General features: G+C 44.6%; 1 protein-coding gene across 1 annotated transcript in view; it reads right to left on the bottom strand.

The window, feature by feature from the left end:
* SLC4A8 (solute carrier family 4 member 8) overlaps positions 1 to 15838 on the bottom strand; it is a 75302-nt gene that overhangs the window by 34852 nt on the left and 24612 nt on the right. The window contains exons 5-12 of the mRNA XM_059082766.2: positions 14452 to 14612; positions 11731 to 11919; positions 10614 to 10705; positions 9524 to 9681; positions 8537 to 8624; positions 7421 to 7567; positions 6501 to 6601; positions 499 to 673 (exon numbers count right to left, since the gene is read on the bottom strand). Coding sequence (XP_058938749.2) covers positions 499 to 673; positions 6501 to 6601; positions 7421 to 7567; positions 8537 to 8624; positions 9524 to 9681; positions 10614 to 10705; positions 11731 to 11919; positions 14452 to 14612 — 1111 coding nt within the window. The remainder of the gene's footprint in view (positions 1 to 498; positions 674 to 6500; positions 6602 to 7420; positions 7568 to 8536; positions 8625 to 9523; positions 9682 to 10613; positions 10706 to 11730; positions 11920 to 14451; positions 14613 to 15838) is intronic.

The raw sequence follows: 15838 nt of genomic DNA, 5'->3' as shown, positions 1-15838 counted from the left end.
ATTTCATCTTAGCAAGAGTGATGTGTACACAGTCTAATCCTCCTGTAAACGGAGACCACTTTGATAATTCAGGTGCCCAAATCCATCTACATATGATTCCTTAACTAAGTCCTGTTCTGCATGACTCAATTCAGTATTTATAAATATATATAGAAAAGCACAATGATACCATTCACACTACGGGCTGTCATACAGAGTCACCTTAAATCTTATTTGCATATGACATTGATATATCATTTTCCATCCTTGGAGCAATGGGCAATGCAACTGGGCAATCAGTTACTGAAATTGATATTCACGCAGAAGAGGGTCTGTTCTAAAGGGAGAGTTGTGCTGCTGCCTGGCATGAAGTCAGAAGACCACAGTAATTCAGTAGGAAGAATCCAATCTCCTCAGTCCTCTCCCAGGAAATCCCACCCCCTGCCCCGGTGGACTTGGCTGCCATCATAAAATTTTTCCTCTTGTTTGGGACCATTAGAAGTGGTTAAAAGTTCTTACTATGCGCCCCTCGGTGGCTTCTCCGAGCAATCCCCCAAAGGTGATGACAGGTGACATGCAGGCACAGTACAGGAACAGAAAGGAGGCCAAACATTGTAAGCTGAGTGCATCCCGGTAGTCGCTCCAGTACCAGGGGGCCTTCCGCTTGATGTCCAGCACCAAGCCCCCAAATAGCCTGCGGAAACATGGCAGACAGGCCTCTAACGCAGTCCCTCTCCCAGGAAAGCACGTCAACAGCACACATCTGAAAGCACCTCAGATGTGCTCTGAATTACAGGTAATATTTTGGCTTCAATGTGACCCCAGGTTCAAGAGATCTCTCTGGGGCCAGCACGGATTCTATCTGCAACCAAGGGCATGAGTTCGAATGATTATCCCAAGCATAAAAGGATTAATTTGGGTGTGCATATTACCCATTCAGTAAAAAGTTCCCCAAATTCAACACGAAATTAAGTATTAGCTTCAAACTTCAAGTTCTGAGATGTTAGGAAGAAAGGTACAAAAGCATCAGGGTATTAAAATTGTTAGTTTTATTATACATTTTCTAGATAAAAAGCCCCTATCACATGTACTTTCTTACTCTGAACACCTACCCACCTTACTCTTGAGAAATTAGCATAATAATTCATTCATGCAGTTGACAGGTAGTAGCAGATACTTCATGCCAGGCACTGTGCCAGGTATTGGAGATGCAGCAGTAGCAAGGCAAACACAGCCCTTCTCTCTAGGACCAACAATCTAGCGCAGGGGACAGGCAGTGTTGTGAGGGAGCAAATGGCAGCGAAGAACAGGGACGGGCATTGCAGTGGGGACTGGAGAATGAACCAGGAGTTAGCCAGATGAAGCAGAGGGGCTGGCAGGGATGACACCTAGGGATGAGAGAGCACATGGCGGGCTCAAGGTGCTGAAAGAGTTATGGCTGGATAAGCAGTGTGAGGGGCAAATACCAACAGACAAGGCTGGAGATGCTGGAAAAGCTGAGTCACAGAGGCCTTGTAAAAAAGGAATCAGAACTTTATCCCAATTGTGTGTCAAGTACTGAAGGGTTGTAAACAGGGAAGCAGCATAAGTAAGCAGGCATTCTGGAAGGATCACGCTGGTGGGGGTGTAATGAGTGGAACGCAGGGCAAGACAGGAGGCTGTGGATTAGAAAGAGAAGTGTGTGTATTCAAGGGCTAATCAGGAGGCAGAATTAACAGGACTTGGTGGCAGGACTTCGGGAGCCCTCTCCACTTCCCAAGCATGAGACAGATCGAAAGCAAGGTGTCCTACACCTAAGGAGGAGGAGTATTCCCAGACTGGGGCACTTTTTCTAAGAGTGGAATCGCTGCACCAGGGTAAAAGCTGTTAGGTGAGTAACAAAGAGAGCCATTCAGCGTTCTACAGGACAAATTACCCAGTTTCTTCTACGCATGAATGACATAGGGAAAAAAAGGAGGAGAGCTGTTACAGAATGGGAACATAAACGCCAAATGCAAACCTCCATTGGATCCTATGTCAAACAAATGAACTCTAAAAAGATGTCGCTAAGACAACCACAAAAAGGTGAATATGGACTGAACATGAGACAATTTAAAGAATTATTGTTAATTTTGTTAGATTTCATAATGGCATGATAGCTGTTTTTCAAAATGTCTTTATCGGACAGGGATACCTGCTCAAGTAGTTACAGGGGAAATGTCATGCTACTGGTGATGTGGTTTAAAATAATCTAGAAAACAAAAACAAAACAATTAAGTGGGGGAGAAATAGATGAAACAAGATTGGCAAAATGTTGAAAACTATTGATGGTCACATGGGGGGTTCATTACACTGTCCTCTCTTCTTGTTTATGTTTGAAATTTTCTATAATAAAAAACTAAAAAAACAAAAAACCAAGCTACTCTCTCATGAAAGGAGGCTTGGCTGGCTCTTTCTTTCTCTTTGCCCTTGTGTTACACAAGGCCAGGGACCTGTATGCCAGGGGAGAAGGCCCAGCCAGCTCTTTCTCCATTCAAAAGCTCCCTCTCTCATCTAGCAGGTGGACACAGGGCACATGCTGTTCTATTTGACCCACTTGCTCTTTTCCTCTGGTTTGAGGGGCACAGTTGGGATTCATCCTTCTTCACCTTACAGCAGTAAACTCACAATCTGGGTCTGGGTTTAGGGGAGAAAGGCAAAGCTAGCCTTGTGACCCGCTTTGGTTTTAGCCTGTCTAGCAAACCTAGCTGAGGTAAGGAGCCATCCACAGGGTCTAACCTAGAGCATAAGAGTTCCGCCTCAGGGTTTGGGACCAAGGTTACAGTTTGTAATAAAATGTCACTTGGTCCTGCTTTCTCCTCTGAGTGGATAGCCCCTCAAGGACCTTACGGGCAACCATGATTAGTCTGGGGCAAGATTCAAGTGTTTCTAGGTCCTTAGCCAACATAGCATCTTTAGTACCATGTGAATATCACCTCCCAGTCACCAATGACCTTCCTCTGAAGGGTATTATTCTGGGAGAATCACCTTCTACAGTAATGAGCCTCACCCTATGATGCTGCCATGATTGGTCCTCCTGGATGTGGGAGGCTCATTATTCAGGGAGGAGTGTCTGTGAGTAATGGGCAAAAGATTTATGTGAAACGGATTGATGAGAAGCCACAGAAAGGAAGGACATCTGTCTGCCTAGTGACTGAAAGGGGAGAGAAAAGATCTGAGGCTCCTGTTGATGGTGTAACTATAAATTAACAAAATGATTTCCGAATACTGTTTATGGCGTCAGCCTCGTCCCTCGCTCACGCAGACCATAATAGCACATCTAGCACAGATAGTAATCAGACACGGATGCTTCCCTCCACATTTGAGACTTCCTTTCCCTTTCAACACTACTCTTGGTGTTCAAGTTTGGGTGGTGGGGGGATGGGCAGGAGGCACACAGGGATATGAATTTAAGCTTGATGCAAGAAAGGACTTACCCGTGTAGGGGTCACTAGGCTCTGGAGCACTGACTTAGGAAGCCCTCTCAGGAGGGCTTTAGGGACAGGCCAGCCATCCATTTGTCTGCTGTGCTTTGGAAGAAACCTGTTTGAAGTGTGGGGGGCGATCATCGAGATAGCAGCTCCTGATTCTTCTCTTCATCAACCCTTCCCAAACGTGGCCTCCCCAGTGAGGTACACAAATCTACCTTGGAAAACCCCTTTGCAGAGTATCCTCTCTGCTGTGAAGCTTCTGGCCTAGGAACACTCTAGTCAGACATAGGCCATGATGCCTTGGCATCATGGCCTATGTCAACATCAGGGAGCCCCAAGACACTGTCTTAGCCTTGGCTTGGCAGGTCAGATCATACACAACTCAGACCATTCTCAACTTTGCCTCCTTTCCCACCTTCTTAGAGCCTACACTACCGCATCTTAAATACCTCTCCATCCGACGAGGATGGCACCCCCAGGTTGTGCCCCACCTCAAAGAAACACAGCTAAAGGTATGAAGAATTATAAAGCCCAGGCTAATGCATTTTTAGTCAGTGAAGTCCAGGAAGGTCCAGAAAATTCTAGGATGTCCATCTGCAGGGGAAGGTTCACGTTCACCCCTACGTAATTTGAGATTGGGAAAAGAGCCAGAGCTGGCATGAACTATGATCCCCAATATGAGCATTAGGTCACCTGGCCTAAAAGGCTACAAGGGGAGGAAGGTCATGTGTCTTGAGGACTGAGAGCTCAGGAAGAAGCAGCATCTCCCACAGTAAGCAGAGTGAAGCTCTGAGTCCAGATGACCCTTCCTTTCAGCTTTGTTAATTCCAGCAGCTCCTCACTCGACATTATGGGAGAACTTCCTCAAACCCCATTTGAATTTGTAAGTAAAGGTACTTGGGGTTGCTGATTAAGTGTATGTCGGTCGTGGCTCTACGGGATTTTCTTTTGGGATGATAGCCACCATTTCCAAGATTCTATAACTGTTGAGATCCAATCTAATGAGCTCCCAAACCCCCATGTGGAACTGATTATAAGTGACTGCCCACCTAGTTTATTCTCCTCTTTCAGACACTGAAAGAAAGATGAGATCTCACCTCTGCAAGGATTATGTGTTTGGAGGAAAGCTGTTGGCTTTACAGTCAAAAAGATAAATCATAACTCTGAAATTCTATCAAATCCAAACCCAAGACCCTTCCCTTAAAAAACACCATCTTGGGACTTCCCTGGTGGCGCAGTGGTTAAGAATCTGCCTGCCAATGCAAGGGACACGGGTTCGAGCCCTGGTCCGGGAAGATCCCACATGCCGCGGAGCAACTAAGCCCATGTGCCACAACTACTAAGCCTGTGCTCTAGAGCCCGCGAGCCACAACTACTGAGCCCACATGCCACAACTACTGAGCCCGTGCGCCTAGAGCCCCTGCTCCACAACAAGAGAAGCCACCGCAATGAGAAGCCTGCACACCACAACGAAGAGAAGCCCACGTGCAGCAATGAAGACCCAACGCAGCAAAAAATAAATAAATAAATAAATAAGTTTATTTTAAAAAAAACACCACTTCATCTAAGACAGTCTCAATCCTGGAAACTATTCTAAAGACAGATGTTTCCTTCAAACTGCTTCTCAATACCAGGCTTCCCCACCCAATTCGGACCTCTTCCAACTGTAAAGAAAATGTGAAACTTACTCTTGGAGCTTGCTCCCTCCTTTCAGTGACCCTTTCCATCAAAAGGCTCCTCCTTTCCTCCGGTGATCACTCCCCAGAGCTGTTATCCTTCCCCGCCCTCTAATACAGTCCTTCCACCAGATGCATACTCCCCATCAGGACACTACTAGTTAAGTGCCATTCTCTCCTGCTTCTCTGTCTCCTCTCCTTTGTCTCCCTGAATTTCCAAGAATGCAAAAATAAATCGCTCTCCACGATTTAAAAAAAAAAAACCACCTTGAGTTTCCATTAGGCAGGGTACTGAGGATAGGGAAATAAGGAAAGCAACTTCAAGCAAGGAGGAAAAAATAAGGTGAAAGCAATAGAATAAAGGAAAGTAAAAGCTCCTTTCCATCATCTGAGTCCTGTCCTGAGAATCTCCGCCCAACAGATCCTTCTTAGACATGAGCACAACTTACAGAGCCAGAGCCATAGACTGAACCTTCTCCCACGATCTGGGGGACACTTCTGAATGCCACTCCAACCCAAAATATCATCCTCTCTTACTGCTTCCCTACCTGGAATATAAAGCCTCCCAGCCTGGGGACCTGCTTTCCTCACCTACCATAGAGAACCTCCTCCTTGGACATCTGTCCTAAAATCTGGGCCCAGAAGAGGTTGCCTATGCTGAGACACACACCTAAATAGTACCTATTTCCCTACCTCAAGGGGTTTCTTAACCATTCAATATTTATCCATACCCTGTCCATTCATGCTACGGAACAGACATCATTCTAAAAGCGTTCATTCACTTATTCATTCATTCACCAGAGAGTAATTGAGTGCCTACTCTGTGCAGGGCACTGTGTTGGGTGCTACGAATATAATGGGGTCTCTGCCCTTATGGAGCAAACATTCTGGCAGGAAAGACATCGAATCAATAAATAGTAATAAAGTATGATCAGGACTGCAACAGGTGGCTGGGGGGAGGGTGGCGGGTGGGCAGGGGACAGAGCTCAAAGCTGGGACACCACCTAGCAGGAACACCTAACCTCCTCTAAAGAGTGTCCTGCATGGCTCTCCAAAGGAAGTGACACCTAAGCTGCGTCAAAGGATAAGAAGCAGTCAGCCAGGAAATGAGGAAGGGGACAAGTGTTCAAATCAGAGGGAACGTGTTCTGTCTCACCTCCTGGGGGAAGGCCAGGAGGTGAGACAGAACATGTTAGGTGATTTGAGAAATTTGAATGAATGAGTATAATATTTGATATATTTGTATTACTTATAGTCAGTGGTTCCATTTGAAAAGTGATTCCCAGCCAATAAAGATACTACAGTGAAGAAGGCTGAAAGTAAAGAGGATGCCTCATTCCTTCATATAACTTCTGTCCGGTAAGCAGTATCAGCTGTGAAACATTCCAGAACTTACCGCCCAGTGCGTTGAAGTTCTGGCCCGCTGTGGCCCCCATGTGGTTCTGGTTCTATGTGGCAAACATTTCCATTTGGAACTCCAGGCATTTTCCTTTTCTCCTTTTAACAGAAGACGGCAAAATTAACAAACTCAGCCCTGTATTCTGTCTTTCCTGCTGGGGGTGGGTGGTAGGTGATGAGAAAATCCAAAAGCAGCCCCAAAATACCCAATTGTTTGTTATAGTTTTCAAATGCATTTACTGATTTGGAGGAGTTTACTGACTTTCCTGAAAAAAAAAAAAAAAAATTTCTCCTCCTCTCCGCTGATACCTAACTCTGTCTCACCCAGAGACAGAAAAGTGGAGGCTTTGGCATCAGATGTGACCTAAATTCAAGTTTCAAATCTGTGTGTAATCTTTACCTTAAAACCTTGAAGATAGTTTTTTTATTCCTCATTTGTAAAACAAAGAATAACAATACCTATATGGAGATGTTACTGGGGAGGTTGAATTAGCATATGTAAAGCACTTGGCCTGGGGACTAATGTACAGTAGAAGTTCCCTTCCATCTTTAACCTCTCAAAAAAAGTGTGAGGGACTCTATTTGCTCTCTCTATACATCTACCTCTTTTCATTTAATGGCTTCATTCATGACATGCTCCCAAGAAATGTCCTCTCCTCTCCTCTCTGCCATTCTACATCAATCCTTCAAAAGTTGGCTTAAAATGCATCCCAGGGTAATCCTGACTGACCCCATCACACCTGAGCCAATCTATGCTACTGCATATTCATATTTTATTACTGTTCTGACATTCTAGGTGCCCAGAAACAGAACCACGTCTCAACTTATTTAGCATACACCCGCCTGGTCTTTGCTTTGTCCATGGTGGGCACTCAGTAAGTGATACTAAGCCACCACTGGCTCATGTGCATACGTTACCTGGGAAGGGACGTTTTTGGGTGGCTCAATTCTAATGGAGGGGTCCCACTCCCCTGGAGGCAGCACCGTCACCTGGTCTAGGAACTCATCAATCCCCGCCAGGAGATCGTCCCGCTCTTTTGCCTTATATGCCACATCATGAAAGATCTACAGAGAAGAAAAATATCCTCAGGAAAACTAAAAGTCACTTTACTTAAAACAATCACCAATGGATATGGTGAAAGATGAATAAAACCTCTTGATTTTTATCCCTGTCATGGGGATCTGAAATGTAGATAACTTTAGCACTTAGAGAAGTGCAAGGATAAAACAATAAAAAAATGAATCTAAAGATGAGATGAGTCAAAAAGAACTAAATATATGTCTATTAGTATAGAAAGAGATAAGATGACTCTAAAGTTTTATAATTCTGTTATCTCCTCAAAGAATGGAACGAAAGCCAAGATGCATGAGGAATTTTCCTGATCATAATGGGTAGAAAAAACTGGATGGAATTCCTAATAAAGGTTCCTCATGAAGTATGCCTCCAAACCAAAGAGAGCTGATAAAACACAGCCCATGCCCCTCTGCCTGCTAAGACATATGCCTTTTTAAGGCCTTACTTTGCAACTTACCTGAGCAGCACAGTCCTCAGCAGGGATGCAGTGGGGGTTCAGGACCACGGCAGCCAAAGCGTCTAGTCACCCTGGTACATTCACATGACAGTGCCCGAGAGAGCATCCCCCTGACCTCTACACTAACTGGTCTCATTTACGTGAAATGGGGGTGAGGTTTCTTTATGTAAATAGCTTGGATGCATTTAATTAACCATCTTCTAGATCTAGAAAGTTAAGTCAGCCTTAATATCTTTCTCTCTAGGTATCCTACTCAGCAAAAATAATTTTCCCAGAGAAAGATTTCTCTGCATCCTTGATTATTCAAAACGGGAGAGATGACAGAGGAAGAAAAATCCCCCAGAGGGCTTGGTCCTCTGAGACGTGACCTGCACTGCTTTCCAGCAAACATCACGATTATAATTATTTTATCCCCAATGACTAGCACAATGCCCGGCACAGAGTAAATGCTCAATAAACATTTACAAGATGAATGCATGAAAAGCAGAAGTGGTGTGAGTACCTCGTCTGTCATGATGGTGGCCATGGATCTGCCAATCTCATGGTACTGCTGACCTTTCCCTACTGGACCCAGTAGGATAAACAAAAATCTGGCAACACACAAAAAGGATTAAATCATGTAAGTAAATATAAAGAAGTGGCATCTTTCCTCTCTAAACAGCAGAACATTTCTCTTTCCTATCAAACAGAAATCATCACAGTACCTTCAATAAAAGGAGACAGACTAATGATGGAGCAATATGAGTAGCCTTGACCTAATAGCTCCACTGTAGGCACTGGAAGCCACCTGTACAACTCCATTCAATAATGTGGTTATAATTCTCAGGGTTTCCATAGACACAATTCCTTTCTATGGGAAGGACACTTTTTCAAAACATGGCATTGTAGTGCAAATTCAAGGTTATCTGAATCACATTCATTGCTCTAATAAGAAAATGATGGGGAGAGGAGAGGGATAAGGCAATTGAAATGATCAAGCCCTGTAGAGGAGTCTAAATTGTGTCCCGGACATCTGAATACTCTGTAATTAATGGGGCCCTGAATCACCTGAATCACCACCTTCAGAGCGCATGAATAGCCTTTTGAACAAATGTGGACATACTTGCAAACCATACAAATCCTGCCGGAACTGTGGAAAGAGACATCAATACCTTTGGTCAGAGACGTTTCCCTGGGATAGAGTTTGGCAGAACAGGGAGAGCAAGACAGGCTTCCCATCCCAGCAAGCAAGTGGCCCTTGAACACTCTTTGGTTCTCCACTTCCAAGGTCATAGACACTGAACCATCATAGCCTTAAAAGTCTTACAATTCTTCCACACAGAGGTTGATCAAATATACCCCAGTTTTCTGAGATCATTGCTGAATTTTAAACAGCATTCCCCAAATTAACTAATCCTCCATTTTGGCATTAGCTGGTTTCTTCCACCAGAGCACACACAAACCTGCACACCGGACGGAACGCATTGAGCTTTGCGGTCCAGGTCTTTACCTTGTTGGGATGGGCACTTCTGTCAGGCCTGAGAGAAGGACTGCCGGAGACAGCCTCACAAAGGCGACAACGGGGCGGCCCAGAGAGTCCACCTCTCCAACCAGGACATTCGAGGCCTCTGCCCCAGTGGGAATTTTCTTCATGAAATGAAGGTCGACCTGAAAATCCAAAGCACCCCCTGACAGTGTGGGAGCCATCACCTCACGCCTCCATCACCCTCCTCATAACTGACATTCATAAATCATGTTTGATTTAACACGTTTTCTCATACTACTTCACTTAATCCTTACAATAGCTCTGTAAGGTCTAATTAGTCTCACTTTTTATTTTAAAAAATGAATGGAGCCACTGAGACCCAGAGAAGTGAAGTTGACTTGCCCAGGACGACAGAGCTTCTAAGAGAGACAATTTAAATCCAGGGGCTCTGATTTGAATTCCATTACACCATGCCTCCCCAAAGAAGAATGTTTTTGAAGCTCCAGGTCGAATTGTTTCCATTTTAAAATACTGGAATGCTTTGTCGGAGGTTTCAGGGAGCCTTATGAGGTGAGAAGTGACATGACACTATCTGCATTTTGGAAAGACAGTGTAGGGGAGAGACCAGAGCAAGGAGAGGCTGGCGGCAGGGAGATCACAGTTTGAGCCGGAAGCTGCAGGGGGCCCTGCTCCTGCGGGAGGCCTCAGACACCAAGCCACAGTCCCCAAGAAGAGTTTCAACCACAAAGTAGTTCTAGGAGACAGTAGCAAAGATAGTGCTTCTGCAGAACCCTTGGAGGCTAAGAAGGAGCTACCGGAGAGCAAGTATCAGAAAATAGTTCTGAAACACCAGGAGGTGTATGGCAGGGAGGATTATCAGTGGCTAGTGGGTTTCAGCATGTTGAATCTGGGGAACAAGCTGATGAGTCAGAAAGGTCTGGGCTGGAGAAGGAAGAAGACATGAGCAGATGGGCCTCCTTTTCTGCAGAAGGGGCTCTGGTCCTGGAGAAAGGGTGTTGAAAGGCCAAAGCTTATCCAGCTTCCAGCAATGAGACTCTGGGTTCCACTAGAGATCTGCTTAGGCCTGTAAGCCAACTTCCACGTCTCTGCTCACCTTGCTTAAGTCCACGGGACTGTGTTCACAATTCATTCCATTTTTTACTTCAAGACTTGTAGTTGGAACGGACTGAGGAGACACAGTCTGACCTATTTGGAGAAAATCAAACAGAATTCTCCGAGTCCTGCCCTTTCCCCCTTTGACACGCCCCGTCCGTCATCAGCTGGCTATGACTATCTCCTGCAAAGTCCCCATAGAGAAGTGGTCCAGATGACTACGAAGCGAGGACCCACATAACCCCTATCTCCTTACCTACCAGTTAGCAGGAAAGGGGGGAACAGAGGTCTTACTACTCCTGCACCCTCTTCCTGAAGCATCTGTGATCCTCTTTTCTTCCTCTATTAAAGGCAGTAACCCTTTACCAGCAGTGCATACCATAAAGTCCTATGGAGAACTCTTTAAAAACTTAGATTCCCAGGCACAACCCCTGCACACTGTGACTCGGTAAATGTAGGGACAAGGAGACCAGCATGGATTAGGCCCCAGAAAAGGAAACTAGTCCGCAGCTGAAATTCACTGAATGTTCACAACCCACCAGGTGCCTGGCTCCAGGGCTTTACATGAATTAATTTATTGCAGCCTCACTATAGACTGAGGGAGCAGCTCTCATTATTATCCTTATTCTACAGAGGAGAAAGCAAGACTTAAAGAGGTTTAGGAGGTTGCCCAAGGTCACACACTTTGCAAAAGGTGAAGCCAGAATCTCCATCCTGGAAATCTGACTCAAGAGCTTATACTACTGCATTTTGCCTCCCTAATCTAAGACATTCGTTTACTTCTAAAAAGCTCCAGTTGAACTTCTCTGGCCCCGAATTATCCCTAATGTGGCTACCTCCCCAAAGCCACGTCAGTTCTGAGGCCATTCTGGGGCACAAACTTCTTCCCTGGGGTCCACTGAGATCTATCTGAGGCATGCATCCCTAGTGCCACAAGAGATGACCGTCACCAGCCCCAGCCACCCATCGTGCCTATCCACCAAAAGGACTGTGTCTAAGTGAGCATGAAAGCATATTAGAGAAATATAGCCCCTACCCTCTAGCAACTTAGCATCTCCAACTAGTTCCTAAATGTCTTATTAATCAAAAGAGAAAACAGTTACTCCTAATAATCTTACCATGTTTATCCATTGAATGTGGATCAGATTGCTTCTTGCCAACCTCAGCAAAGGAGCGAACAATGGGGATGAGGTTATTTCTCTTCTTTTCATTCTGATGATGATGCTTTTTGAGAAGGGCTTCCCGTACTTTAACCCTCATGCTGTCATTCAGGTCACTGAACAGTTCCTGCTGGTCCAGGATCAGGTCTGGAAAGCATGTGCTAACATGAACACTCAAATTGATGGTCAGTGAACCCAAAGAGACCAAGGTCAAGTCGGGTGAGGGGCAAGGGACAAGGAGTAGGGGGAAGCAGTTCTACCAGGGTCACTGATGTACAGTCTCTGCTTCAGTGCCTGAAAGAGCTATTTGACGATAGCAGTTGTGACACATTATACATTATTCACGTAACAAATCATTATTATTAGAAATGGAAACTACTGAGCATTTAACATGTGCCAGGAACTACACTCTGAACTTTTTACATAATTATCTAATCTAATCCTTATAAAAAACCCTGAGAAGTAGGTGGCATTATAACAATTTTTACAGATCAGGAAACTGAGGCCTGAACGTTACAAAATTCCCCAAGGTTTCACAGCTACTAAGTTGCAGAGCTGGGATTCAAACCCAAGACTGTCTGACTCAAAAGTCCACATTATTACCATTTTGTTCTGTCATCTGCCAAAGTTCCTCTACGTTCCCTTTCTCAGAGATTTTAACATTGCTGTGATTGTCAAGAGAAACTATAACTGTAGAACTCCAAATGACTATGTAAAGGTGGAACTTCCAAGAATAATTAAGTTGTTCTTGATTAAGCACCCCACATAATTACCATCAAGCATCAACCTTTACCTGCCAAGCCCGGCAGAACTGAGGGGGAAAAAATCCCAATACCTGCTACTGAGAGGCAGTCAGCACAGCAGTTAACAGCATGGGTTCTAGCGCTAAAGGTCCACAGTTATCCCACTTCTACCACTTTCTGTGTGATAACTTCTCTGTATCTCAGTTTCCTCATCTGTAATATGGAGCTAATATTATCACCTACCTTAGAAGGTTGTTATAAAAAATTAATGAGATGTATAAAGTGCTGATTCACAGTAAACACTTGAGACTGTTTACTTATCCTTATCACTAACATGAATACCTCAGGTACCTAATGTGAAGAACCACAGCAGTTTTACTTCAACCCTACATACCCATCCCCCCACCTCCCCCAAACTCCAATCTATCTTCAACTCCAACTCCATCCATGACTATCCAAGTGCTAGAAGCAATAAATAAAGAAAATCTTTTTCAAATATTCAAGTGGAAGATCCAGGTTTCTCTATCTTTAACCTTTATATTGATTGGTTCCTTGCCCCATATTATAAACATGCTTCAGGATCCTTCATCTTGGAAAAAAAAAAAAAAGGAGAAGGAGAATTTCCACCCCAGGTCTCCCTTTATCTACTGCCTCCTCTCTCCCTCTCTTTCTCTTTCTCTCTCTCTCTCTTTCTCTCCTATCTCTTAAAGTTCTCAAAAGAAAAATTCCTCACCCCCTGCAATTTGGCTACCTCAATGAAATTGCTTTGAATAAAATCATCAACAACCTTCCAGTTGCTAAATCTGGCAGATATTTCTGGTCCTTACCTAACCTGACCTCTCTACAGCATCTGACACTGATGAATTGAAACTCTCTCCTCTCTTGGCTTTCATAGTGGGTAGAACGGTGCCTCCCCCCACAAAAGATACGTCTATGTACTAACCCCCCAGAACCTGTGAGCGTGATCTTATTTGTAGAAAGGGTCTTCCCAGATGTAACTAAGGATCTCAAGATGAGATCTTCTTGGATGATACTGACAAATATCCTTATGAGAGAGACACAGGTAAGAAGTCCAGGTGAAGACAGAGGCAGATTGGAGTTACGCAGTCATGAGCTAAGGGACACCTAGAGCCACTAGAAACTGGAAGAAGCATGGAATAACTTTCCCTTAGGGCCTTCGGAGGTGACACCAGATCCCATCAGTACTGACCCCTCCCTGGGTCCCCATGTGATCCCAGAGAGGCAGAATTACTTGGATACTTGAAATGAAGAAAGGTTTGGAGAATCTTTATTCAACCTGTCCAGTCAAACAAAGCCAAGCTGAGGAAAATCCTCACATGCACCCAGGTGTTTATCAAACTCCATTCCTAACATAGTAACTTACACTCATCTGTACCAGGCAACTCCATCAGACATCTCCCCTTCACGTCTCGCTGAAGAAGTGGGGGTACTTTGGCTCAACTTCATACGTGTCTTCCCTAGCTGCCATATTTTAAAATCTCTCTTTCACTCTAACCCCCTTTTCTCTGCACAACTCCCAGTTGCCCCTTTCTCTAATTATTACCAAACCAGAGCTCTTTTCTTGTACCCATGGCTATTTTCCCCACTAGAAGGGGAGCTCCTTGAGGACAGAAATTGTATCTTATCTTTATTCTCCTGTGCCTAGCACATTATCAAGCATTGATAGATACAAAATAAACGTTTGCCAAATGAACAGGCAAATGGAAGACTTCACATCATGTCATTTGTATCCCATAATAAGCCTGTGGAATAGGTAGGGTAGTTTCTTAGTTTGAAACCCATCCCATAGTTGAGGGCGCTGAGGTCGGGAAGGTAAGTGACTTGCCCAAGGACACACAGGCAGTTTCTTCTTTCCTCTATACCACTCTTCCTAATTGACACAAACATGCCTCTGTTTTCTCTCACCTAACCTTACCTGAGATTTCTTCTATGCTGTTCGCATGCATATCCAGAAGGACCGTTCCGTTAATAAGGCAGCTCCTTAGCTCAAAGAGACTGTGCAGTGAAAGGGTTGCAACGTAAGGCTTGCTCCAGCGCTCTCCCCCATCCTCAACATCTTCTTCAAACTTCAACCACCTGGAAGCATTACAAACAACCAGATGTTAAAGACAGAAAGTGAGGAATTTTCAGGAGAGAGTTTTTAACGTAAGCCACAAAGAAAGATACCCAAATATCATATTGAACACTGTAATCTAATCTATACGTTCAGGGTACACTGGTAAGTGAACGAAGTAGGTTATAAAACAGTGCAGAACTGATTCCATTTTTCTTTAAAGAAAAATTTTAAAATACAAACACACACATGTATAAGACATCAAATGTTATATTCCTCATTATCCCTGGCTTGGTAGATTTCACGTAATTTTCGTCTTCTTTTTGCTTATCTTTATTTTCTAATTTTCTATAGTGAGCACGCATTGCCTATGCAATTAAAATATAACAGATCTAATCTATATCATCTGGATATACTGACAAATCACATTAATAAAATGATAATATTTATCTTTTTAAAAAGCCTACCTGGGACTTCCCTGGTGCCGCAGTGGTTAAGAATTCGCCTGTCAAGGCAGGGGACATGGGTTCGAGCCCTGATCTGGGAAGATCCCACATGCCGCGGAGCAACTAAGCCCGTGTGCCACAACTACTGAGCCTACACTCTAGAGCCCGCGAGCTGCAACTACTGAAGCCTGCGCGCCTGGAGCCCATGCTCCTCAACAAGAGAAGCCACCGCAATGAGAAGTCCTCGCACTGCAACGAAGAGTAGCCCCCGCTCGCCACTAGAGAAAGCCCGTGCGGAGCAGTGAAGACCCAACGCAGCCATAAATTAATTAACTAATTAATTTTAAAAAATAAAAAGCCTATCTGTGTGACCTTCAGACGTTGGCAAAGACAGAATGACAAGGCTAACTGCCTCTTTGCTTGGTACCAGGTTGACTGGCTTGTTTAATCCTCTCTACCCAGGGAACACACCCACGGATACAGCAGGTATCCAGGAAGCGCTGTTCCAATGAGAGGTGGAGCCATGCTTTGCTGGTTACCCACCTCACCTTCTTCCCTGAGGCTCAGGCACGCCGGCTTTGTATCACCCAGAAGTCTCACTTTTCAGTCACTGGAGGAGCCCTAGACACAGCTCTGGTCAATCTGACGGCTCTTCTGGGGTTTGGGCCTTAGACAAGCATAGTCACTCTACAACTAATCCAGGGAGGCCTACTGTTGGGCTGGCTATAATCCCAAAGGTGTCTGTGAAGTTGGACTGTCCGATAGGGTGTCTCAAAAATTCTGGAATTTCCAGTGAATTAAAA

This window comes from Kogia breviceps, chromosome 12, assembly GCF_026419965.1.
Source record: "Kogia breviceps isolate mKogBre1 chromosome 12, mKogBre1 haplotype 1, whole genome shotgun sequence".
Classification (NCBI taxonomy): domain Eukaryota; kingdom Metazoa; phylum Chordata; class Mammalia; order Artiodactyla; family Physeteridae; genus Kogia; species Kogia breviceps.
The sequence above is the reverse complement of the archived record's forward strand: the minus strand, read 5'-3'. Positions and strand labels throughout refer to the sequence as shown.